The following is a 26,343-nucleotide window of genomic DNA, read 5'->3' on the forward strand; positions in this document are numbered from 1 at the left end:
GGGCTGTCTCTGTACAGACACAGGTCTGGTATCAGAGCAACCTGCCCACTTCTGACACCCTTCTACACTGCAGCGGCAGAGCTTGTTTTCCTCTAATACTGAACAGTGGACTCTTAATTGGGTCAGGGTACTGTGCGCCCCTCTCCCTTTACAGCTCTTCCTTGTGTTTTGGGGCAGATTGCCCCAGCCTTTCTGCCAGTCCCAGCACTGCTTGTTTGTACTGGGGCTCTGCAGAGTTTCGCTTTAAGATGATCAAATAGCCATGAACCTACTCATCAGACTAATTAGGATCCATGAAAGGGAGAGCAGGAAGCTGTGAGCTACTTGCAGTGTCTGAAGAGGTAAACGCTGTTCTTGGCAATGCATTGTTAGCAAAACAGAACATGAGATTAAGTTGACATGCCAACATAAACTGTAAGGGAGACAGTGGGAGAGTATGCAGTGGTCAAGACAGTTACCTCCCCTGAGCTTGCTTCTAGCTGTGAATTGGTAGTGTGTGTCCTAAAACTGGCTGTGTGGGTCTTCTCTCACCTTAGTCACATGCAATCAATCAAATCTAGTCCAGCAAACAGTACAATGCTGCAATACCAGAAAGCAAAGAACTATGTTGTCTTTCCTGAATGCGATGAACATTTCTCTTGGCTGGCAAAGACCCAGTTACTCTCTACTTACCTAGGTTCCTGTGCAGCTCTTCCACAGGTTCTGTCTTGTTGGGAAGGTAGGGCTGCAAAAGATCCCCAGGAAGGATCCGGTACCTCATAGCTGGCCCTGGAACTGGTTAAAAGTGAGCAGTCAAGGGGTGACAGACTGCAGTAGGTGCAGAATGATGCCCTATATACTGGTAGGCTGCTAACCTTTTTCCCCAGCCTCTTCAGGCCTGGTGGAACTTTATACCCCTAATCTGGTTCTTTCTAGGATCTAGAAGATGGTGAGCTGCAGTCAAGGAGGAATGTTCAGTTGTGCCTTGGAAAAAGATAGGCTGGAAAATCTGCTGGAAAATGTTTCCCTTTATTAAGGCCTTGAATCATGTCTCCTTGCCTTCAGAGCAGCAGCTGGCAACTGATGTCTTTGCAAAGCCCTGCCTATTCAGGGGGAGAAAAGGGCTCCCAAAAAGCAGAGGATGAAAAGGGCCTTTTATTTTGCTTTTGCCCCTGAGTGGGTACCATGGTCCATGCTGGCAGTGACCAGCCCTGACTTTGGAGATGCTGGAGGAGGATGGCGCTAGATCTGGGCAACTGCCCCTTAGAAACTCGGAGCTGAGACTAGTGGGCTGAAATCCCCTCTCCCTCTTTGAAAGGGGCAGGATGGGAGAAGCCTGCAATGCTTTTGTGAATAACTGTATGACTCTCTTGCTCTCAGAGCTGTCAGTCTGCTACCCCCTGTCAGCAGCAGAGTCTCTAATTAAAACAAATTAGAGGGAGAAGACCTGGAGGTATAGAAATGCTCTGCTAATTATGTGGCTTGCTTAACAGAAGAGCTGGGCTTGTGGTTTTGTTGGTCTGTTTTCTGAGAGAAAGTAGTATTGCTCAGAGGCTGGGGAGGGAGGGAATAGTCTTGGGTTGCTTTGTGTCCATTGTATGTGTGCGAGACTGCCTCTGTGCCCAAAGTACTGGCCATATTAACACTACTCTTTCCACATTCTCTTAAAACTTGATGCTTCTACTGAGCTGTTCTGCTGAGAACCAGGAACATCTCTAACAGTGTGCACAATCCCCCTGTAGCTGCAGATGCTCATCTTTTCTTCTGTCCCTACATCATCCCTTTGGGACGATTAGAGAATAGCTTGTAAATTCATAATTATGGTCCTTTTCAAACCTAGAGTAGTTCTTCCAGTCTATCAGGTGAATACATATTTATAAGTGTTCTTAAAAAATGCACCATCTTTCACTCAATGAGGTCTAATGAATCCATCATGTAAATACAAGCTCAGGTGCAGAATGGAAAAAACCTTAGGGTATTTCTTGGGATTATTAGAGGGATGTTCCTTGAATAGCTTGGTTTCTCTCAAAAGTAGCAATAAAAGTGATTTAACTATACAATGCACAGATCACTTAAATGTTTCTTCTTTATCAAAAGCATGTCAGTGCCCTTCAGGCAAGCAGGGTTTTTTTCTCTCCTCCTTGCAATTCTGTTCATGTAAGAGTAAGTTAAGAGAAGCTAAGAAATAACTTACCTGTGCTATTACGATCAAACTCTGAAGTATCTTCCAAATATAAAACCAACAAGAATTCACTGGTCAACACAAACTGTATTTGGAGAGATCTGAATCTGAAACTTCTTGCTATCTAAGTAGCTTTTTGGCATTTCTTTTCCTGCTCTGGTAAAGCTTGATTTGGTTTTGCATTTTTAGTTTTGTTGTGGAACACGGAGTAAAGACTTTCTGAAGTGCTGGGCTGGCTGAGATTGTCTCAGTGCTCTGATTAGAAAAAAAATGCCTGAAGCCAAGCTGAGGAGAGAGAAGCCAGCATCTCCAGTGTCTGAGATAGCACTCAGTGAGTTGCAGGTAAAGCATGGTAACATTCATAGCAACCTGCTGAAGGACAGAGGTGTCTCTCCAGACAGCAATCCAACAGTGGCAGGATCAGAGGTGGGATATTGCCTTGTGCATATTGGCAGCTGTGGTCTGCTGGGCTGAATGAATTGTGAATCCAGAGTCCTCTGTTCCAGTCTGAGCTCTGCCAGTCACTTACTGCATGGCTGTGGGGAAACTGCTACTTTTCTGTGCCTCGGTTTCCCTAGTGGAAGGAATGACCTTTTCTTGTGTTTGATCTGGGTTCTCAAGATACACAGGGAGTGTTGATTATGCACTTACTAGGTCTTACTGAGCTCTGGTAAGTGTTGCCTTGCTATCAGCACTATAGATCTCTAGTCCCCAGATGCCTGCTGCCTGCTGTTTGCTCCAGTTCAGCAGTTGTGCTGTGTCCCTGCGCTCAGGGAAGGTGGTACTTGCAAGAGCTTGGACTCAGGAGGAGAGTCAGGAGGCAATTGCTTAACAGGGGATCTGCACTTTGCAGTGGTGAGGGTTTGGCTTGTGACTGTTTCCGTGGTCAGTTAGACCTTTCTTCCCTCTGTTAGCAGTTCTGTGTTCAGGCTGTATCACAAGAGATTATGACAGTGAACAAATTGCCTCTCTTTTCTAGGGGAAGTGTTGGATCTAGTTGCAATCCTTTGCAAGCCAATCCTTTGCTCTGCTGAGTCACCAATACCTTGAACAACCAGCTCTGTTTTGTCTGTTTTTGCTGTGATTTTCCTGATTGCAGAACCTGGAAAACAGTATTTATTAGGGTTTTGAGTATTACTTAGGTCAGCGCTTTTCTACTGATAAATGTTGGTAGTGAATATAACACTAGGGTATGTATCTGGGACATACCTGTGATTACAGTTAATCAGGGCTGGAAGTGTATCATTAGATTGATGCCAGGGCACTCAAAAATCACGCTCTGAGTGGAATTTACCTCCAAAATTCCCCCTGCTAAGTGAAAAAATGCATTTTTTCCCATAGTTCCTCAGATTACTGGGTGCTGAGAGAGCAAGCACATGCTTGTATTTTCTGTCTATTGCAGCTGGAAGTAAGCCTTTAGCATCGCCAAGTTGAGTTAGGAAAAATCGCAGCTTCCTGTTCTGACCCTAATTGAATCTATTCTACTTTCATTGCATGCCATTACTTAACTTCTTAGGAGGACAATTATTCTGGAGTGTTAATAACAATATCCTGGTTTAATGTTGCATAGAATGGCTGATGCAGAAAGAAAGCTGGGATTTCATGGCTACAACTCTCCAGAGTCTGTCCATCCCAAAAAGAAAAGACATCTTTCCCCGAAACAGTGGAAACTTATTTTTTCAGCAGTGAGTCAAGGAGTGTATAGAAAAGGGGCAAACTGAGTATTTTCTCATGCATGTTTTCCTGCAGATGCTGGCACTGCTCCACTCCGATTTCCATGCCAGCGGGCCACGGTGGGCAGCACCGCTCCTTGTCAAATGAGCAGGAGAAAATTCCTTCCTCAGCCCAAGTCTGTGTAGCTGGGTCCTGTGTTTGTGGTAGCCTTTGTCCTTGATGCTGAGTTGCCTCTCTGCCTTGATGTAATCTGAAATCTGGAGGTACTGGAGCAGAAAGACTGTGTATCTTGGATAAACTTTGCACATCTCTAGTCCCACTGAGCTTGTGTGATCCCTGCTCTCATCAAACTTTTCCACAACTGAGTGGATGCTGCGAGTCACCAGCTGCCACCAGCCACAATCCCAGCCTGCCCAAATAAGAAAAAGAATGGAGCAAGTATCTGAGCATGGTGTTGCTGGGCAAAGTGAAGATTGGTGTGTGGGGGTGGTACCTGCTTTCTGCCTGACAGCTTTTTCTGTCCTAAGCAATAATATCCCTGCCCATAGGTGCTTTGTTTTAAGCCAGATTGTTAGTGTCTATAGTTTGCTAGACTCTTCCCAAGGACCCCGAGCTCTGATACAGAGAAATCACTTCTGAGTGACTCTACAAACACTGGTCACTTGTGTTACAAGCAGTTGTGAGACTGTTTGGGGTGCTAAATTTGGGGCTCTGCTGGTGGGGATGGCCAGGCCATTCAGGTGTGGATTTCTCAAGGGCTGCTTCTCTCCTGGTGAGGTTGACATGCCAAGCTCTAAGGATCCTTTGAAATCCCCTTGGGCCTGCCCCTGCCCACCTCATGTTCCCTGGGAGACTGCTGAGGGTTTAACTCTCACCTGTGACTGGCAGGTCTTAGTGACGGACAAGAGCAGCTCCTGGCACTAGATGCCAGCAGACCCTTCCCCAGTGGTGTCTTTATTCTTTTTTTAATAGCATTATGTTAAGTTTATCATGAAATTGTGATTTCTAATGTTACAGCCTGAAGATGTTAAGAAATTTCATTAAATGTTACAGCTTATTATAGTTTTAATTACTGCTTTTCTTAATGTCGGCTAGTTTGCTGCAGTATAAGTCTATTCTTTTTTCATGTGAACTAGGGTGCTTTACAATCTAATTACAGTGGACTTCAGAGTTAGCTGAGGGGCAGTATTAATTACCCTCTGCCCTAGTTCATCTCTAGATGCAGTTTCTGATTTTTCTAATTATTTTTATGTTCTTTGCATTGTGAAGCTGAGGAATAAAATTAAAAACAACCAAGAAAGTCCAGGTTTTGGAGGCAGGGGGTTGTGTTAAAAATCTCGTCAGTTGCTTTACGTGTTGATCTGCACTGTCCCAGCTGGAAGCAGTGGGCTGTTGCATGGGGAAATCTGGAGAGCTGGGTCATACCTGCAAGAAGCTCAGGTTCTGCCCATCGCTGTAAAAGAGAGGGGGCTGATATGCCTTAAGATACCATCTCTGAAAGTGGAACATCTGGGACCCGGGCTTCATTGTGTCAGGCACTGTGGGTACTAAGTAATTTTAGCTTTGCCATGGGTGTGGGCTTGTTCCTTTTCCTGCACCTTCCACTCCACCAGCCATCTCCTCTCTTCCCCTTGCCTTGGTACGCACCTGGCCCAGTTATGGGTACAGGGCAGAGGCCACTGCTTGCAGGAACAGGAAAGCCAAGCCTTGAACACAGGATGGTTGCCAGTGATGACAGGGCAGCCCTGTGCAGGTGCCCGTAGGGTGTTCCTCCAAAAGAAAACTGGATCTACTGCCCTTCCAGTAACTTGGTGCTAGACAAAGATGAGGGCCAGTCCTGCCACAGGGGACAAGGAGAGAAGGCATAACGGCTATGGAGCAGGACTGGCGCTGGCTTAACTCCCCACTGGGAGTGTGGCTGGGAGGCTGGTGCAGAGGCAGGGGGAGGCTTATTAATTGCTTGGTGGCGCTGTGTTACATGGCCCATTTGCAGCTTTTTCTTGTCAGTTTTGAAACTGTGCAATGAGGCACAGTAATCAAGGAGGGTTTTAATAACCATCCTGGCTCTGACATTTAAATTACAGATGGCATTTTCAATTAAACAGGCACTCTCAGCAGGTTTAATTTAGCTATCAGTTCTGCTCTGTTCTTTAAGTGCTTTCTTAAAAAACAGTGATGAATTTAAAACTTCCTCCAAAGGAAGAGGGAGCTGAGGAAGGACTGGAGCTGGTTGGAGAAGGGAGAGTCCCGGGGGGTGCTCAGTGTGCAAAGGAAAGCCAGAGGCTGAGGAGACGCGATGTGTGGTTACCCCAGCACTGATTTGTTCCTGGGATGCCTCGTGCTGTTATTTGTGAGTACATGTGAGCATACGCAGTTGCATGCAACATCATGCTCCCAAGTGCAGTGATGCCTGGACTTGGCAAACCATCTATTTTGTGGCCAGGCAGATGCTTGGGAGTGTGCATGCCTGCTCTCACCCTTCTGCTGTGTTCTGACTTTCTAATGATAATGCCCAAGGCGTGTCTATTACAAATGTGCCTGGCTGACATAATTAATCACACACCTTGTGTATGCAGCAAGGCACTGCTGGCCTTGTGCCCAGCTGCTGCTCCAGCTCCTGGGAAGACAGCAGTGCCAATGCACTGCTGTTTTCTCTGGCAGGAGCCCTGTTCTCATAAGCATCTATGCTGCTCTCCTGCAGTTAGTTGACCACCCTGTCCTGCTTCTGCACTTGCGTGGTGCGTGATGCACAGTCCCACAGCACAGCAGCCTACAGATCTGTCCTTGCACAGCTGCGCTCACCTCCAAGCCTACATTGTCCTTTCATCTTTACACATGTATGCTAATGTTTCACCAGGGCACACCAAAATCCACCTCCACATGTGCTCTCCCTTACATGGCTTATATTTTGCTTGTTCCAAGCAAGATTGAGGCCATTTCCAGCCCTGCTTAAACCTGAACCAAACAAGAGAAGGCTATAAGGGTCATGGTGGGAATTACTGATTTGGTTCAAATGTAATCTCCCTGATGGCTGTGGTGTGTGTTCATTAGTTACTGGCTGTGCTGGTTGTTGACACACTGAGCTTGGTTTACAAGCTAAGCTGCTGCTTAGCTCAGGGCTGTTGGGACTGAGAAATACTCTCCCTGCAGGTCTTTCCTAAGAGGAGGCAGGGAGCTGTAAAGGAAAAGAAGCAGAACACTAGCCATATGTTCTTCAGCTGGGATAAGCGCTGCTCTTGAAAGCCAGCCTTGCTGGGTTTGGTTTGCTCGTCTGGCACCTTGAATCACTGTGGCCCGCAGGCAAAATGGTACCTAGTTGAAAGCTGCTCTATAAATGAGGCAGGGGTGAAGCTGGGGCAGCCCCGACTTCTGCCTGTCTAAGGCTAGTGCCTTGTTTGTGAGGTGGACCAGCTCCTGTTTGCTTCATATGGGTAATGCCCTGGGAAGCAGCCCTAGAAAGCAGTGTTCTCCCTTGCTTGTCCTTGGGCACTGTCCTTGGCAGAGAGGTTAGAAACATCTCTTGTTACCTGGTTTCCAGCCCAAACACCTAGAATTCCACCTTGAGCAACTGCAGATCAAGAGTCATTTGCAGTACTTACAAAGGAAACTTATTTCAAGTACTATAGTAGGATTTGGGAAAATCCTGCTTGGGTCAAATATCCAAAAGGGGATGGGACGGGGAATTGCCACATCAGCCTCTTCTGTGCACAGTGTGTTGCTACAGAGACTTGGAAGGAGTCACGGCTCACCTGGGGACACTGTTCAGGAGGATTCAGCCTTTGTGTGTGCTTATGGTAACTGGTCCTCAACTGGTGACTGTTTAGAGGTGTTGCATAAAATAAAGCTGCTGTGCTGGGCCTCCCTCTTTTGGGAGCTGTTGTGAGGCTCGGAGAAAAGCCTTCTCCCTTCTGCCAAGGAGAGTGCCTGCTTCCTAGCAGCTGTCGGGAGGAGCCTCCTCTATTTCTCTCCAGTGTAAAACAGGGCTGGATAATTTCATCACCGCTAATAACATTTCTAGCAAGGCAAGCTATGATAATGATAAGGGTAATTGAATCTCATGCTTTGGGGATAAGCTGAGCTCTGGAGGGGGATCAGAGGAATCTATTTTCCTCTTCCCTGTGGAAAGCTGCTCTGCACAGTCTATCATGTGTTGAAAGGCTGATCCTTTTCCTGGCACAGAGGCTGGGCCGACCCTAAAGGCTGGGCTCCAGAAGATCTGTGTTGCCTGCTGTCTGTCCTGGGTCTCAGTGCTCTGATCTGGTTAAGAGTGAGCTGGATTTGCTTGCAGTCTTTCCAGGAGAAAGCAAGCAATGGAGAGTGGTAGTAAGAAGTGAGGCATGGCCTGCCCAAGCCTATTGGTTGCTCGGAGCCTGCTGGCTTGCACAGGTGAGTGCGGGGAGACTGCAGCCAACACTACCCTGGGGTGGTCTGAGTGAATGGGCAGCAGTGTGATCAGCCTCTGTGCCAGGAAGAAGTCACCTGTACAGTTAGCTCCTGTATGTCACATTGCTGTGGAACTAGATTGGTGTGAAAGAGTGCAAACCACTTCTAATAGTGGCAAATTGTCCTGTGTCCAGGGTGCTGCTTTGATTTTTCACTTTGGGAGGGTGAGTTAACACACAGTGGCATGAGATGAAATGAAGAATACAAAACTAGGCTGCCCCTAAGAGTTACCAAGGGAATACCAGGTCCATCATCAGTTAATGTTTATAGACTTCAGAGAATCCGATACCCAGGACTAAAAAAGCTTTCTACCTGTTTGCCCTGTCAAAACATCTAGAATTTCTAATGTGTGCAGGATGAAAACTGATCATCATATTTATGGTGGAAGTTAATTTCAAATGGTATGATTTGAGAAAATCCTGATTAGGGTGAATCTTAAAGGGGGACTAGGAAGCAAAATACATCTGAACTGTTCTGTGTTATCCTCTCTGCTTCTAATCCTGTCTAGAGGTGGCTGCATTTCAGTGGGGTCTGAGGAGATCTCTTAATACTGCACTGCTCAAAGGAGTATTGTCACCTAAATTACCTCATTTATGTTCAAAGTACTCTGAGGAGTGGGGGTGAAAGGGGCTAGAGGATAGCACCTTTCCTGTGCTTTAGGAATGAACCAGAGAGTAATGCAGCTCAGCTAAATGGAGTTCTGCTCCCCACCTGGCATCCTTTCAGGCCTATCTGACAGGGTGTGAGCTCTCAGTGAAAACACCAGGCTGGCTGAGCTGGAGAGAGGAGATGCCAGGCACAAGGTGGGAGTAAAACGTCAACAGTCAGCAATCTACCTTGTCCCTCATTGCACTCCATGGCCACCCCTTCAGATGAATTTATTCCCCTAGTGCTTGGTCTGGGTAGGGTCAGGCAGTACAGCTGGTCTCCAAATCTGTAAGTGGACATCAGAGACCTTGAAAATGAAGTGAAATGTCCAAAAGTCATGTAGGGAGGCCATGGCAGAGCTTCAACCCAGAAGCACAGAGGTTTTAGGGATGCTCTGGAGTAGTTATTAGCTCTTAGGAGAAAAAGCACTTCTACTCATTTTTCCCCTTAGCAGCTGTGAGTTATTTATGGTGATACTCTGACCTAGGGCTGGGGAAAGGATTTCCAGTTCATTATTTACTGATCTGTTCAGAAGCATTACACTTTTTTCTCTCCCTCTTTGGAATCTCTTCAGGAGCAGGAAAAACTTCTCCCCTGGACTTTCAACAAGTCCTTTGACACATGCCTTTATTATTTATTCTTCATTATGAAACTTATAATTCTTAAGACAGTGTAAAGAAACATCCTTCTCATTAGCCTTCAGGGCTGCAGTTAAGACTTCCAGGTGGCAAATGAATGCCTTAATGTACCTTTTGTGTCAGTTGACTCATGATTGACTGATAGTGTTGAGCCTCAGATCAAAGCTGTCTGTGATATCTATCACCTGGTTCCTTTGCTGCTTGTGAACATGGGGTGAGAAGGTTGTGATGGAATGCAAAAAAGCCCTGGTGACCATGCTGGAAAAGTTCAGTGGAAGAGCTGGAACCTAGGTAGATCTGTGACAGTCTGGAGCTAGGTCTGTTATGAGGTTTCCAGTCCCCCAAGCAGCCAGTGCCTTGTAGTGATACACTAGGATTTTTCTGGTCAAGGCTGTAGTATGTGGGACCTATGTCCCGTAGCAGTGCCACTCCTTGTTCATCAGATAAAATCTGGGTCATGTTTCTATTGCATCTGCTTCTTGGCATCTCAGAAGCTGGCACTGCAGGGTCCAGCCCCCAGCACGCATTGTGGATGTGCTAGGAAGACAGTCCGATGTGCTTAGTCCTGGCCCTCATGCAATGCGGCAGCAGCCAGGTAAGTAGCAGTGTAATGGTGATGCATATCTCTACAGGGTTATCATAAAGGCAAGTGCTCTGCCCCAGGAGTAGAAGAATTGTTCCCACCCCCTCCTGTTCCAGCTCATTAGACTTAGGGGAGGAAGGGTAAAGGAAGGGCTTGAAAGCAGCCTGGAAAAACTTGGCTGTACTTTCTGGGTCCTAGTATATAAGTCATTAAGAAAACAGCAGCAGCTCTGCATCTCAGTCAGCTCTAACGTTCTCTGGAGATGCAGGCTAGCTGTATGGCCAGGCTGCAATGTGGGGAGAGAAATGGGCACAATTAAATTATTCAAGCAGTTCAAAGGTCTCTGCAGGCAGCTGCTCCTTGTATGTGTGTGTAGGAGAAGGCTGTAGCATTGCCAATGAACACAACAGGTAAGGGAGGAGGTCCAGAGTGTGTTGCTGAAGCCCAGCAGTGCTTGGCTTGGGGACATCAGCCATTCAGCACTGAAGTCCAGAGGCTTGGCAGGGTAGATGTTCAGTGTCTTGCAAGGTGCATAGCAAAAGACAAATGTCACCTTCTAGCAATATGCCAGTCTGAGAGCCAGCATGGTCCCTTTTTTCTCCTGATGTGGTAGATGTCCTCCAGACACCCCAGGGTACCTCCTGGCTGTTTCTGTCACTGCTGGATGCAGCTTCCCTTTCAGCTGCTTTCTGCTGCGCAGATGGGCAGTGGTGGAGAGATTGGGGGAGAGCCTGTGCGGATTCCTGTTTGACACTGACCAGGCATTGTTATTGGGGAACTAGAGACTGACGCTGGGGCTTGGAAATAGATGAAATATCATTCATTTTGCATGCAGGCAAAAAGCACAGTAAATGAAATGGTTAGATGGAATACGCATGACAGGAGAGCTCTTGTCCTGATCAATAATTTAAAAATTCTCAGGAAAGTGGGAGTTAGGGCTGCGTGTACAGAACAGTCACCTGAGGCTTAAAAAAACTTCCAAGAAGCTGTTAAAGACTAGTTTGCTGGGGTTTACTGGTCATACTTGGGCTGAAGGCTGAAGTTAGATGCAGAAGTTTGAGTTACACATTTATAGGAATTTATAGTTACTCTGTTCAAATCCCTTGTCATGATACAGACAGTTTAAGGTAAGAATAAAAGCTTAAGAGAATCCTGTCTGCTTACAGGCCAAGAGATGGCCTTGTCTTACTGAGATTATAACACTTCAAATGCTTTTACTTAATGTGTGGTGATTGTGTCCAAACTTGTTCCTTGTGGCTGTGTGCTGTGCTGGAGGCTGTATGAGCCAGCATGTAGGGCTGGGCTGGGCAGCGGTACAGTTCAGAGAACAAGGCTGGGGACTGGGAATTCTTGGCTGTATGTGCAGGCTTCCTTTGACTCCCAGCTAAGCTAGTTTTATGTCTCTGCCCTCCCTGTAGTAAAATAGGGATAGCAGCTCATGGAGGTGGTTTGGAGGCGCACAGGTACTTCATGGCTCTGGCTCTTGGAGCGAGCACTATCTAGATAGAGATTAGGAATTGGTGCATCTCATCCTTTTTTGCAAGGATGAGCTTGTCTTTTAGGCTTGCCTGTCTGTATCGGAGCCCATTTCCCCCACCCCCACCCTTTCCGTCCGGTTTGAGTTCCGGACTCTGCTCGGAACAGAAGCACTGACCTTCATCACTGTCAGCAGCACCTCCTTTTCCCTAAGGCAAGGGAGTGAGCGTCGCAGTCTGTAGGTATGGCCCCTTCTCATTCCTTGAAGGAACCGAAACACCTGATGGCAACAAATCAGTATTTGCTTTGTTTTAGTTTTTCTTATCACTGTTATATTTCTAGAAAAATCTTTTGCTGCTGCTTAATCTACCACAATACCTGTTCAGCCTTCCTTAAACCCCCTAGGTGGTGTAGCCTGTGCTTTGAAGAACAGTAGGCTACGTAAATACTTAGTCTGTTCCTTTTTCCCTGTGAAAAGCTGATTCAAGGGGTCTTGGCTCAGGCATTGCAGTAAATCATCCCCAGTGGTGTTATCTAGGAGCTATAGTGTCACATTAAGGATCCCCAAACTGCTGTGAGCCAGCGAATGACCCCCAGGCAAAGTGTCAGAGCCTTGTCATGGTTTAGCTTGTGTACCCACAAGAGCCTTTTTGCATGGGTGGTGGTTTTGCTTGTGTTGCCTACAAGAGCTGCCTTGTGTGGTTTATGTATCCTGTGACTGCTAGGTATGCCTGGATGGGGCAGGGTCCCCCGGGGCACAGCGGGAGCATGGCTGAAGCTGCGCCTTGCCTAGTCCTGGATTACACCTGTGGTGGGTCACTGCAGACTTGTGCTGTGCAGGATGGGGCACACAAGCATCTGAAAGACAGTTGAGGCTGCTGCCTGATTTTAAATGTTGCTTGGAAACCAAATTCAATATTGCCTAACTTCACCAGATCTGCAGTGCAGAATTCATTGTGCAAGGGGAAAGGAGCTTTTTTATTTTTATTATTATTTTCTATTTTTTCCTTTTACAAGAAATAATTCATTTTTCTGCTGTTGGAGAAGGTAGTAATTGATCTAGGGCTTTGCAGCTTGCCTCCCAGAATGGTTTTATTCTTAATGTAGGAATAAAACTCTGTTAGGTCAAATACACAGCAATAAATACAAGAAGCACATTAGCTTTAATATATTGGATTATTCCACTTGGTGGTGACGGGAAAAAAACAAGATTTAATTCCCCTGGCAATGCAGGCAAAGAAAATCGCTTTCCCTCCCCTTTTTTTCTGTTAAGTCATTTTTGTCTGTCAGTGCTAGTGCTGGAGGCTTTGGGATTTAATTTTATTTTTTTATTTTTATTTTTTAAACCTGGTGTGAAAGTAAGAAGTACTTTCTCCAAGTAAGTTGTCCACAAATTCACTCAACGCCTTCTATTTCTTGTTGTTATGGGTTCTCTCTCTGACAGGTTGTGAGGAGCTCTTGTGCGTCAGCACAGAGGGAGCTGTGGTGAACTGGTGGAGCAGCTCTTAGCTGTAACCCTGCTGTTGGAGTGGGGAGTGAATCAGAAACAGCCATTCCCCTTTTTCCAGGTGTCCTGGTGTCACTTTCTGTTCCCATCCTGAAGCTTTCAAGCTAGAACCAGGATCTGCTTTTTAAGCCAACTGATTTTTTTGATGTACCACCACCCTTCACTGCCACGTCTGTCCCAGCTTTCCTCGTGTTCCCCAGGCTAGTGGTGGCCCAGGGCTCCCATATGGCACTGAAGGTACTGAGCAGTGTGCGGGTTTCTCCCAAGCAGCACATGAGCACTGCTCCAGGAGCAGAGCCCCTCATCCAGGGTGTGTGTGTCTGGCCAGGCACACGGCTAGGACCTGCTGCCACCATCACAGCCAGCGTTAACGTTGGGCGAATTCTTCAGCCAGGTGTTTTGTTACATGCAGTGAGCCTCCATCACAGGAGACAGTGCCCACCATCCTGTACTGTGTCACATTCACTATAGCTCCTAGATACACACAACAGCTCCTAGATAACACCACTGGGGACCATTTACTGCAATGCCTGAGCCAAGACAGTCACATTCCCAATGTGCTACTGCCTTCCAGTGCCAAAGCCTTTCATCAAATTCCATAGTTGGTCTTTGTGCCAAGCCCTCTCTCATTTTCCTGTGGTAGCAATGACATTGAATTCTTCTCCTACAATCCCTGCTCCCCTCCAAATTTGTTTCACATCAGTAGCAGCACAGATGAGAAGAGGCAGGGAGGAAGAAGCAGAAGTGATCTTTGCTTCTCACCATCATAGCAGGCTGATAGCAGGTAGCGCCACTGTGGACCAGGCAAGTAGCAGAGTAAGATCGCAGCAGAGATTTAGGCGCCACTGTGGACCAGACGAGTAGAGTAAGATCACAGCAGAGATTTAGCTTGCTAGCAGAGGAAACACTTCTGATGTTAGGCATGGTGAAGGACTCCAAGAAGGGACTTGCTGAGGTGCTAAAGCCTCCATCACTGGAGAGATCTTTTTTAAAAAAAAAAAAAAAAAAAAAAATAGAAAAACCTGTGTCAGGAGTGATATAGAAATGGAGGGGCTGCCATAAGGGAGAGAGGAGGGCTTAGACTCAGCAAGCCTGGGTTTTGTGGGGTTTTTGACCATCTCCCTCTGCAAATTGCTTAGGGAGACTGAGGGAAAACAGCAAGGCAGGAATCTTTTATGGTTAAATGAGCCTTTGTTCTGTATTTGTCCAGGCAGAGTTATCGCTCCAATGAGCAGGGCTCCTCCACCAGTACCTAGGCGCGCTCTGATTGTATTTGTTGAAGATGAGACAGACTTCACAATAATCCTGCTGGCAATTAATTGGCTTTTGTTCAGCAAGAGTGAACAAGATCTCATCTTAATCTGCTTCATTATTTCTCCTTGTATAGCAGAGTCAACACAAGATTAGGTTTAATTTACAAAAAAATGCAAAGTCGTTATTCATATCTGGATCAGGATTTTATCTGCTTCATTTTGTGATGCTTCATGTGTCAATATTAATGAGGAGCTGCACAGAGCATGGTGAGGTGGAAATGGCACTGCTTGACTTCAGGACCTTTTGGAAGGATTGCAAGTAGCAGGGCTCTGATATCCTTCCTCATCTCCCATCTCCTGCCCCTGCTTAGAGAAGAAGCTTCATGTTCTGTGGAAAAGTAATCCATTTCCCTGGGATGGCCAGCTCAAGCTGATGCTGTAGGCTATCATCTTCTAGGCAAAAGAAACTAGGGGCACACATCTGGAAGGCAGCTATAGGAAGCCAAAAGGAAATGTTGCGGGGTCCATGGCAGTACCAGCCAGAGGCAGATCTGGTTTGATGCAGGTGAGACTAAAGAGGTGAAAGGCTGCTCCAGTTTCTTGTGGTGGTCAGTGTCTGAGGTCATCCTGGTCTCAGCAGCACAGGAGGGCCAAACTGGCAGTTTCTGGAATGCTCTGCATGGCTGTGGGCATGTGCAAGTGCCTGTGGGTTTCCCCACACCTGCAGTGCACGTACCTGCGTACAACCAGGCTTCCACCTGGTCACCTCCAGGCAGTTAGCTGAGAGCAGAGCACAGCATGTTCCCTTTCCATTGGTCTCCTCACACAGTGCCTACGCCTGCAGCATGTTCAACAAAAGGTGTCTCCTTGCTGAAACTTCCTCCTCCCCCCGGGTGGTGCAGAGCTCCTGTTCCTGTTGCAGTTGATGTGTTCCCAATGATCCGTCAGCCCACCAAGCACTCTCATGGCTTTACTGTGGCCTCTTTGCCTTTCTGGCAACCCTGACTGCACTGTAGTTAATGGGTCTGCACAGACAGCGGCTCTAGATGAGTTGCTCTAAGTGCCTGCAAGGGAGGTTAGCCAAGGGCACATGTAATGTAGCTGGGGCTCTTGCCTTGCTGGGGAGGGCTGTTGAACTTTGCGTGCAAGCAAGGTGGCAAAGTGGCCGTGTGCACCTGGGTGCAGTGTAGAGGAGGATGCAGGCAGGCCTACTGTTCTGACCAGGGTTCTGCTGATTCTCATGGGCTGCCTCTAGGTAAGGTACTTTGCAGGGAAAGGCATGTTACTGATTTGAGTGCTCTTACTGAGTAAATGCCCTAAGACAGGGTCAGGGGAGCTGTGCTGCTTTCAATTGAATGTGAAAGGCAGGTCTCTGTGTTCAAGAAAGCTTACAGTGCGCTCAAATTAGTGCATTATAGTGAGGAGAGCACCTGTATCCCAGACCAGCTGTGCAGTGAGAGCCTCTCTTGCCCCAGAGGCAACTGTGCTTCCAGAAAGCACAGGGTGTCCTGGGTGGCAGGGAAAGTGTTAAGATCTGTCTGGCAAGAGATGCTCTGGAAACCCTGACAGCCAGGATCTGAGCAGGACAAGAAGAGAAAAGGCTGACTTGAGCCTGAGCTGCAGCCAGAGGAGACAAGGTCTAGTGATCAGAAACCAGCCCCCATGAATGGCATTTAATGTGGAACACTTGCAGTTATGCCAGGTATTTCTCAGCATGAACTCCCAAAGCAGCAGCTAAAAGGCCTGAGGCCAGTGTGGCTCTCCAGGCTCGCTGCCTGCAGCCAGAGTGCCCTCTGCTGTCACTGTGGCTCTGAGCACCCGCTGTGCTGCAGAGCAGGGTGCCAGGTGGATGCCCAGCCCCTGGAGCTGGCAGAGAGCCCAGAGGTTTTGGCAGGGTAGGGGGCAAGTGCCCCCTCTTTTGGGAGAGACCAGACCTGATGGCCTTGAGAGGCTTCTGGCACTGACCCTTCGTGGACTGCGGATAGGGCTGCCTTCGGGGTATTACCCCTTCGACCCTGCCAGCTAGCTGAAGTCCAAAGCTGCTGGGAGGAGAAAGTAAAGATAGTCTGGCACATCTGCTGCGGTCCTCTGTTTGTATGAGACACCTAAAGCACTCTTTTCTCCAAAAATGAGGGAAGCTGACCCTAAGCCCAGAAGCATGTTTGTGGGCTTGCTTGGTTGTATCTGGCTTTCTGTTCCCCGACATCTCTCCCTTACACAGGAGTCTTCACTGTGCATCTTCTCCACACACCTCTGGTCCCTGTGCAGCTGCGTGGGCACTTTTGCTTGCGATGCAGGCTGCTATGTGTAAAGGAGTTTGGCTCTTCCATGCAGCTGTCTTGGGCAGAAGTTTTTCAGCTTTTCAGCTCCCATGAGACTCTTCCAGTTGAACTCATGGCTGTTCTCTTTGCGGTTCTGAATCGCCTCCCCAGTGGGAGAGCATTATTAGAGGCCCCCCTTTCTTTTTAACAGCTAGGGAAACAGAAGGATGAGGCAGCCACTGCCCAAAGGACAGCAGGAGAAAACAGCTGGAAGAAGTAGGAATCAGGTCAGCTCAGGCCCAAAGTGGTGTGCTAACTCATGAGCTTTGCTGCTTCCTGAGGTGTCTGTATGATGTGGGAATGGCTGTGTCTGGACTGGAAAGGGGGGTGTGAGCTCAGGGGATGCTTGTTTGCTAGCCTGTGCTTGCTAGTTCCTTGGAGGATCTCCTTCTGGCAGGCCTCTGGGCCCAAATGCAGGAATGATCCATCAGCTTTCCATCTGGCTTTGGGACCATGCTCATCTCTGCAGATGTGGCTGATACCCTGTTATCCTGGCTTTCAGGACATGCTATTCCCAGCCTCCACAAGCTGTTTGATTTAATGGGAATTAATCTCCTAAACTATCCTTCCTTTTATAACTGGCTGGAACAGCTGGGCTGCAAGCAAGAGGGAACTGCCAGATTGATTTCAAACCACCCCCCTCCCCACCATCCCCCATGTCTTGAATGCCTGGTGGGGGGACTAAACTCCTCCATCTGTCCACAAACCCCCCAGGTGGGTCATAATAGATGCTTCATATAGAAAATTCAATTAGACCTGACAAGAGATGTATGTTAGTGCTTCCTTGCCAGGGCCCATCTTGCTCTGTTCTGTTCTTCTGCAAGAGACTGACTGTAGAAGCTATTATGGAGAGAAAAAAAAAAAAAAAAAAAACCTTTTAAGTATAATGGCATTTATAGCCAGGACTGGCTGTGGTGGGCTTTGTAGAAAGGAAAATTACAGTGGGGACCTCACATGACTGCAGCCACTGAGATGCAATTGGATACCTGGGATGGCAGATGCTGCTTGAGAGGAATGCCAGCTGCTGAGAGCAGGAGAGGGCTGTGCAGTGTGCTGTGTCTAGGGTCTTTTTCTTAGTCTTTCTGAGCATTAAAGAGCCCTTTTTGCTGGGGTGAGAGGTGTATTCATGCTAGTCTCTTGGCCAAATGCAAGTAGTTCTGTCTTAAACTCCCTCTTGGCTCCCATCATCCAGTTGTTTTGCTCCAATGTGAGGTGTTTCAGTGGTATGTCTTTTTTTATTTTATTCTGGGTGGCTTGCTGCTAAGTAAAGCATGGTTGTGGGATGGCTGTGATGCACTGTGGGTTTGCTGTCCAAAGGAAAGGTGAGCCTATTCTACAGCCTTTGCCACCTCCAGGGCTAAGACCCTTTTGTGTTTTCAGCCCAAGTGCCCCAGCAACAATAGGTTTTGTATTTAGTATGCAGCTTTCTAAACACTTTTAGTCTGGCTGAGAATATCTGTTATAAATTGCTTGGGCACAAACTTCTTCCTCTGTTTGTACAGCACATGCATGGCTCAGTTGGTCATCAGTCTTCCCACAAACTACTGCATAGTGTCACATAGGCACTTGCTGGTGTTGGCACTGTAGAAAGCAGAAAGAACCCCTGTTGGTCACTGAAGCTGCATGAGTGTCCTTCAGTGGCTGAAAGTGTTAATATATGTAAACCCTTCCATCACAGTTGCACTGATTTTTCTATAATCCTATGAAATTGCATAGTCTCAGTTTCAGTGAAGGCTGTAACAGGTGAGAACCCATTGACACCTGCATTTGGTCCCTCTCAGAGGGATGAGTTGGCATTGTCTTGAAATGAGATGTGTATGGTGCAGACTTCAGTGTGTTCCGACTTCTGGTGTTGGATCAAAATAAGAGGCATTAGGAGCAAAATATCCAGAATGGATGAAGCAAGCAAGACTTGCAAGACTTTTTGGGGTTTTTTTTTTTTTTGAGACTTCTGAAAGGAGCTGGGTACCTACTTTCTTCACTCTCACTGGGACTCTTGCAGGAATCTGGCTGAATGCAGGCAGTAATCACTCCCCTGAAATCAGTGGCAGCTTTTGCAGATGCTCTTTGGAGTAGAGGTAGTTGTTCTTGTTAGTGAGGCTGCAAGTCATTGAGTGTCCTGGAAAGCACTTCTTGGAGATGAGGAAGAAGGCCAGGACAGCTGCAGGATGCCCCCTGCCAGCCAGTCTGAACATCAGGCCTGCTGGCATGAGGGTGTGTGTAGGGGGACAGCTGCCCGCAGCTGCTTTGGTTGTAAGAGATGCTGGGGAGGCTGCATGTGTTTAGTAGTTCAGCCTAGATAATCCTAAGGGGAGGGGGGAACCTTGGCCTTGCTCCATACTTGTAACAGATGCAGTATCTGAAGGCTTAATCCTGAAAGTTTATTCTGACTGAGATGGTGGCTCAGGAAAGGTTCAGGTTAGCAATTGTATCAAGGCCTGGTGTATTGATCCCCTTGCTGTACTGATTCCTTAGGGAGAGACTGAGGCCTCATCTCTTCTGTGGGGCAGGACTCTGGCAGTGCGGTGAATGTTAACTAGCAACTTGGTCAGCTGCCTTAAAGGTTGTGGTGAATAAAGTTGCACTGTGACAGTGTGTGCAGAGGTAAGGGCAAGGAGAGGAAAGAGCTAAATTTCTGAACTGGTTCTGGTTTCTCCGGGGTCAGAACCAAGGCTACAACAAAGCTATGTTCACAGATGACCTGGAGGGTGTCTGTCAGGGCTGGACTGTACAGGAGCCTTCCTGGACCCCTTCCATGCCTTGCATGAGTTCCCACTACATTTTAAGTGCACATCTGCCTGCTGCTGATTTGCAAACCCACTGCTCATCAAATGCTTCTGACAGGTTCAGGCTGCTGGGAGGGAGCAGAGCATGTACCTTTTTCCAGAAGGCTCATGGTATCACACAAGATATGACTCCTGTTCTTTGAATAAGACTTGTTGACCTCCACTGCAAGGGGAAAGCGCAGGATACAAACACCCAGCACACAAGGGAAGGTCCACACAACTGTCATTTATTATATTCACCTGGACTCTGGCTCAGCATGGCTGTAGTTTGGAAGGCCAGTGTGCCCTAGGCATCCAGGTGCAGCAGTGTGCAGAAAGCCTAATGAAGCAGAGCATGTATGAAGTGACCAGCTCAGAAGCTCTCACCTTTGGTTACAGGTAATACTAGCATGCTGCATTTGTAATGGTGCACTTTGATGCAAAGTGGCATTCAAGTATGCGCTCTGCCCTGGCAGTTCAGACAAAAAATGGAAACACGCATCTCTAGGCAACATCAGCCCTGCTGTCCCAAGAGGACTGACTGGAGGGGATGGACATGGTTCAGGGAAGCTTGGGTGTCTCTGCTCAGCATGGTGGCTCACAGCCCTAAGTGGTATCAAGAGGCACTAGTGGGAGTATGTTACGATGTGCTGTCTTGTCAGTGAGCATATGGAGCGAAGGCGGATGTGTACTTCTTGCAGACACTGTTACTAGTCAGGAGTAACTGAGATCAAGTGGAGCTTAACAGCAGCTTTTTGTATGGAGAATATTGCAGCAATCTCTTGTCTGCGGAGAGCCATGCTGGATTTGACCCAGGGTGCTTGTGTGCAGTATGCAGAGGCCAGGAAGGGGTAGATGAGTTTGCTTTCATTTGTTCCTGGGCCCTTTCCCCAGTTTGCTGCTCACCCATTTCCTTAATATTTTGTCCCTTTCCAGGGTAGTATTCTCAGTTGCCTTCTGTTTGAGAGAGCCAAATGAAGCCCTGAGGCAGACACCAGAGTGGTTTCAGTTCCTAAGTTTCCCTAATAAATGAATGTTGGGAGCAGTGTAAGACAAGGGTCCAATCCTTGTTGCTTTGCATTATCACCACTAAACATTAAAACAGGAACCTGGAACAGCACTTGGCAGACAAGCTACAGCTCATGTGAGGCAGGCAATGACATCCATAGTTAATAGATGGGAGAAGCTAAGATGCTCACCACAGGCCATGGAAGCAGGCGGGGCAGAGAAGGTACAGGTCTCTGCATTTCCTGGTTCAGTTCTGAGGCTCAAGGGCTATGTTTCTCTTTTCCTGTTTTTCCTTTCTTTAACTTCTAGAAATAAGCCCAGAGTGTCCTCATAGTTAGTGTCCAAGTCTAGGAAGCACACAAGGGAGTGCCTAGCTCCAGCTGGGTGTTAGGGATAGTGGTTGAATGGCTGAGGTGATACCTGCCCAAAGAGAAGTAAGGTTTGCAGGATTTCTAGGTGATCCCATGTCTGACAGAACATCAGTGCAAATGGCAAAGCTCAGTCTAATGTGCATTTGTGAATCTTTCCATTCTTTGCATAGTCCCCTTGAGGAAAGACTGGTCACCCCCAGCACTGGTGCACACATTCACACACAGAAGTAATACGCTTTACGGCCTGGAAGCAGCACCATGCAGAAACCATCCAAAGCCTGTGGGATGCCCTGAGGGAAGCTGGCTCTAGCAAGCAGGACCCAGTTCAGCATGGCTATGGCTCCACTGTCACACTGCTGTTGGTAACACGTACGCCATACCATCCTTTCCAGAACAGCGTGTCCTGGCCACCATGTTCAAAGAGGACAAAGCGTACCCCAGGCCCGTAGTTGGAAAAGGTGTGGGAGATCTTTGGGGTGAGAGAGAGAAAATGGTTGTTGGTGAGCGTCAAACCACCATGAATCTAGCTTTCTGTAGTGCACAGAGCCTTCAATCCCTGCCTGCCCCAGCCATAGCTACCAGGCTGGGTAACAATGAGGACAGTTACAGTGGGAAAGGAGTTACTGGGAAGAGCTTTGATCCCAGTGCCTTTTCAGAGGCCACTTGAGCCCTTTCCCAGCTGGGCATCTCCTTCCACTCCCACAAACTTGTGACTTGGCGAGTTTCCAAACTTTATGTAAGGTAGCCTAATAGTAAAATCCCTGGCTGCACAGAACATAAGCCAGAGAGCTCCCCATCCTCCTCCAGGAGAACATACCCTGCTTGTAAACATTCCTGACTTGTGCAGGCTGGGTGTCCCCTGCCCAGCCCCTGTCTGCGACTCACCTCAGTCCAGTCAGCATCATTGTCCTGTGGGATGGCAATAGTTTCACTCTTGTACTCGGCCAGCACATCCTCGTTCTCTGAGAGCAGCTTCACGCAAAGCTCATAAAGGCAGCCAGCATCACTGCGTCCTGCATACCTGCAGGGAGACCCAAGCTGCCAGTTTTGCCTAGGCAAATTTGGCAAAGAGACACAGCACAAGAGCCCTGCTGAATGGTAGCAATGGGTGGGCTCAAACCAAGGTGCCAGCAACCTGATGAGATTGGCAGAAGTGTAAATCTGGAGCAGTTCTTACCCCAACCTATCCCCTCCCCTCCCTCACAAGAGGGACCTGGTCTTTGGAGGCCACATGTACCAACAGTTTGAAGCTTGTGGGATCTGCCAGTGACTCTAAGCCAAGTTCTAGCCCTGCCCTACATGTAGAAGACACCAAGGGATGCAGTGGGGTGATAGCTGAGGTTTTAAGGCCTAGTGCAGGTATATGCCCTCCCTCATTTTTGATACTCTGCCTGCCTTTCAGGGCATCCTTGCTACTTACCAGTCCTTCACCACAACTTTAGGCTGGGTTGTGTCCATCAGCTCTTCCCAGTAGCCCTCAGCCCTAAGATCAATAACCTGAGACTTTCGACACCACCTGAAACACAAAAAATTAATTGGTAGCACAACCCCTCCTGGGGCTGGAAGAAGCAAAATTGTCCCCTTCCCTGAATAAGAGAAGAAAGCAGCCTTACTCATAGGATGTAACAAAGTATTTATGGACATCTTCACTAGGGAATTCTTTTCCAAAGTCCCCAGGGAGCTCTTCAATTTTCCAGCCATCACCTCCATTCTCTACCTCTCCCCAGTACTGTAAGTCTTCTGCAAATGGCAGAAAAAAGAGAATCTATTGCATCATGGTCTCTGGCCTGGAGAACCTCACTACCTCCCAGTGGGACCTTTCTCTTGCTTGTGAAAGGTATGCTGTTAGATACAGTGCTCATTCTGTACATGGGCTACAGAGATGTTTGTTAAACAGAAGTCAGGCAAAAAGCTTTGATTTGGTTGAATGCAAACTTTAACGTTTTCTGCCACCAAAATGGCTATGCATGTGTGGGTTTATTTAAGAAAATATTCCAATGCAACTAGGTATTCTGAACTGTCAGCACTTTCAGCGTTGTAATATAGAAGTAGCCTGGGGAGAGATGCCTATTCCTTTTTTTTTTTTTTGTAAGCAAGTAATTGGGATTTGGTTATGTTTCAAATTCCTTGTTTGTTGTTCCTCTATGTGACACTTTGGGACTTTGAAGAAGGTTTGTAATACATACCTAAATTGCTAAATGGTATTTCTAGAAGCAATGGGCCCCTAAACTGGGCTTTTCTGGCCTTAGCCAGAGGGAACTTGGATGTTGAAAAAGCTTGCAGAAAAATCACCTGTAAACACAATGGAGAAGTTATGTTGATGCTTATTTTGCCTGCTGATGTATGAAATACGGAAACTTATTTGTTGTTGCTTGGGTTATGAGGCTTGGTTACTGCTGCTTATAGCTAAACATTTTGCAGATTTACCAAACAAAGTTAATGAATTATCAAATTAATGGCTAAAGGGTTATGTGCCCAGCTCAGTAATGCAGATTGTAGTAAGGAGGCACAAATGAGACTTGCCTGAGCCTGCTGCAGGGAGGGAAGCCTGAGGTGCCTGGTCAGCTAAGGCCAGAGTAGCCCGTGAGTGGGGAAGGGCTTCATTTTTCCTGTAATGGTTTGGCAACAAGTAATCTGGAAACCCAGATGTCACTGCTGTTGCTGCCCTGGATAAGGGTTCTGCAAAGGATGCTTTTTTCTCTGTCTCAAACTTAATTCAGATCCCAGCAAGGGCTTATATAAAGCTGAGGTCAAGTAGAGCCCTTTGCAAAGGCTGATTTGTTAGGATGCCTTCATGCCCATTAAGTGACTTGGCTGCATGTACTTCTCCTGAGCAAGAAGAAAATATTGCAACCTGGTGCCAACTAAGATCTTTTTAAAAGCCTGGAGATGCCCAATCTTCAGTGAGTGACCTTCTCTGCAGTGTCTTGGGGCTTGTTATACTCATCTCTCACCTTCGCCACATGGGTTCTTGATGAGATTCCTCTTTCTCTTACTCAGGAAATAGAAGTTTTGCCAATTCTCTGCATTCTCCTGTGACTCTTCTCCAGTGAGGCCTTCTTGCTGGCACTTGAGGATCCAAAGAGCAGCTCCATCCACCAGGTTCTTCCACTGGCAGCAGACCAGGCGGCACACTAGCACCAAGTCCGCTGCAGGGATGGAAGCCAGGATCCTGATCAGGACTGCTTCAGGGAGGGACTCCATCTTTGGGTCAGGTTGGATGGAGCTTTCTGAGGAAAAAGTGGGGAAAGGACTAGTGACATAGGAACAGACCAGTGGCCCATCAGATTTGGGGTCTCCCACCCCAACGATGTCAAACACTGATGGATTAGAGAAAGGGAAAATGAACATGTTCATCTGAAAGGCAGGTGTGGCATGATTTCAGAGCATGTGGATTGCTTCCTAACCTCAAGCCCTCCTGACCCTTGCTGACTTAACACCCTGAAGCATCAGAGTAGATCATTAATATTTTATGACATAAGAGAAGCCCTTTGTTAAATCCATCCACAAAATGTCAGTAACTGACATAGGCAACTGTGGACAGTTTGGCAGTTTCTCAGTTAAGAGTCCGGGATGAACCTTAGGAGTGCTGGCACTTTGTGCAGCTTCAAAGCTGCCCTGGAATTGGTCCTTCCAGAAATCTGCCTCTGCAAAAATCAGGCTCCTAGTTGCAGTAATGACTTCACTTGCAGAGGGAATGCTGCAGACATCTGGGTGCTTGTTCTGCCTTTGAGATCATGACTGATAACAAATGCTGCAGAGTGGTACCCAAATATCAGTGATGGGTATCCTGCAAATCCTATTTGCAGAGTTTGGTTCTATGCCTGAAAGCCCTTGCCTCCAGAGGCTGGCACTTAATCTCCTTAGTCATGAGCCTTAGCTCTGAGCATGAGTTATAACTGAAAAGAACTCAGTTGAGATTCCCTAATTTTCCTTTTCCTAGGGCCTTGTAACTCTAGCAGTGAAGCTGAAAGTATGTGCTTTACCTCATGTGCTAATTCTGCACTCTGAGTCCTAAAGGCTCTCTGCTGCCCCAAGTCTCAGGACTAGGTGCTGCAGGAACAGGCAAAGATGAGTGTGCAGATTCGGAGCCCCAGGTCAGTGTGGGATGCACCATGACACTGCTTTTACCTCAGCTGAGTCCTGGTGCTGGGAAGCTGAGGCTGCAGTGGACTGCACAGGCACAGCCAAACTCCTCAGGAGTGAATCATTATAAGCCTAAGACAGCATTAGGAACAAAGCGGGTGAAATATCCCTGACATGCTACTTGGAGAAATACTGCTGTGCTAAATCTAGCAGGGAGGAAAAGAAATAGGGAGTCACTGAAATAACAGCATCCTAAATCTTAAATGCTCCAGATGCAGAGCTATTATGTCCTCTATCTGCACTGCAGATAGATGGAAACGGTCATTTAAAATTCCCTAGCTTTTATGGGGATTGTATTAGGGATTTCCTATCTAGCATCCCCCACCCCAACCCCCTATCACAACCCTGAAGGATAAGAATGTTACAGAAATATTGTGCTAACTTCATCTCCTGCAGGAATTTCACTAGGCCCTGCCTGGTGACAGAGCATCACCTCTCTCCTTGCTTAGCAAGGATTTCCCACAAACCCTGTAAGGGTGAAGGCCTCTGGCTGGCTTTCCTTTCCCACTCCTATTCATGGTATCTTAATGCTGGTCTACCACCAGTGAGAGCTACCCTCAGCAGGACCCTTTGGGGTAGCTTCTTTCTCTTGTGGTGTTTGGGACACACTGGCTGCCTACCTGCCCCTGTCCTAACCCTCTTCCCTGTGTATTTTCCCACACTTGCTGCACAGCAGGGACGAGATGGGCAGGGTTTCGAAGCCAACCGAATAGAACCCGCAGCCTGAGGCACAGGGCGCTGCGGCAGCGTTCTCGGAGCCGGGCATCCCTCCCAGCATGGCCAGCCCTGGCAGCCCGCAAGGAGGAAAGCCAAGCCGTGATGCTGAGAGCTCCTACCTTGGGTGCTGCAGCCGCAGGTCTGTCGCAGGCAGGGAGCCGAGCGGGAGGCGAGCGCAGGCACAGCGGGCTGCCCTCATAAAGGGCGGCGTCCCACCCCCGCCGTGCGCGCTGCCGGTGCTTATTGGCTCCTGTCACACCGCTGACACGGCTGCAGCGCTGCTCAGCGGTCTGCGCGCCGGGTGTGCGCGGCGTTCTGGCTCTGCCACTAAGCCGCTGGCTGAACGCGGGGAGGGGACTTCCCGTGCCTCAGTTGCCCCAACTGTCTTGCCGGAGGGGAGGGAGGGGGGCGAACGCAGGAACAGCCGTAGGGTGCTGGCGGTGCTGTTGTGCCGCCCTGCTGCTGCAGCCGGGCTCCCTTTCCTCCCTGTGGGAGCTGTGTGCCCCGGGCGGGCAGCGTTCCCGGGTGCCTGGACCCCTGCCCGCAGCTGGGCCGGGAGCTCCGGCTGTGCAGGGCGGTGGCTGGGGCGGCCCCACCTCCTGCCTGGCTCCCCGCCCCGCGCTCCGCCCGCT

The 26,343-nt window shown here is 48.0% G+C and overlaps 1 protein-coding gene across 3 annotated transcripts; it reads right to left on the bottom strand.

Annotated features, from left to right (window-relative positions):
* Positions 1-730: 730 nt before the first annotated feature.
* Positions 731-25,935, bottom strand: FBXO2 (F-box protein 2). 3 transcript variants are annotated; one of them, XM_013940058.2, is made up of 6 exons: positions 25,831-25,935; positions 23,803-24,078; positions 22,462-22,588; positions 22,269-22,364; positions 21,734-21,869; positions 731-774 (listed from the first exon to the last, which is right to left on the bottom strand). In XM_013940058.2, the coding sequence occupies exons 2-6, from the start codon at positions 24,050-24,052 to the stop codon at positions 757-759; spliced, it is 627 nt and encodes a 208-aa protein (XP_013795512.1). In that variant the 5' UTR covers positions 24,053-24,078; positions 25,831-25,935; the 3' UTR covers positions 731-756. The 3 variants fall into 3 exon arrangements, with proteins under 3 accessions (XP_013795512.1, XP_013795511.1, XP_013795513.1); XM_013940057.2 differs by lacking the exon at positions 731-774 and adding an exon at positions 19,712-20,897; XM_013940059.2 differs by lacking the exon at positions 731-774 and adding an exon at positions 19,712-21,317.
* Positions 25,936-26,343: the final 408 nt, after the last annotated feature.

Source organism: Apteryx mantelli, chromosome 26 (genome assembly GCF_036417845.1).
Source record: "Apteryx mantelli isolate bAptMan1 chromosome 26, bAptMan1.hap1, whole genome shotgun sequence".
NCBI lineage: Eukaryota > Metazoa > Chordata > Aves > Apterygiformes > Apterygidae > Apteryx > Apteryx mantelli.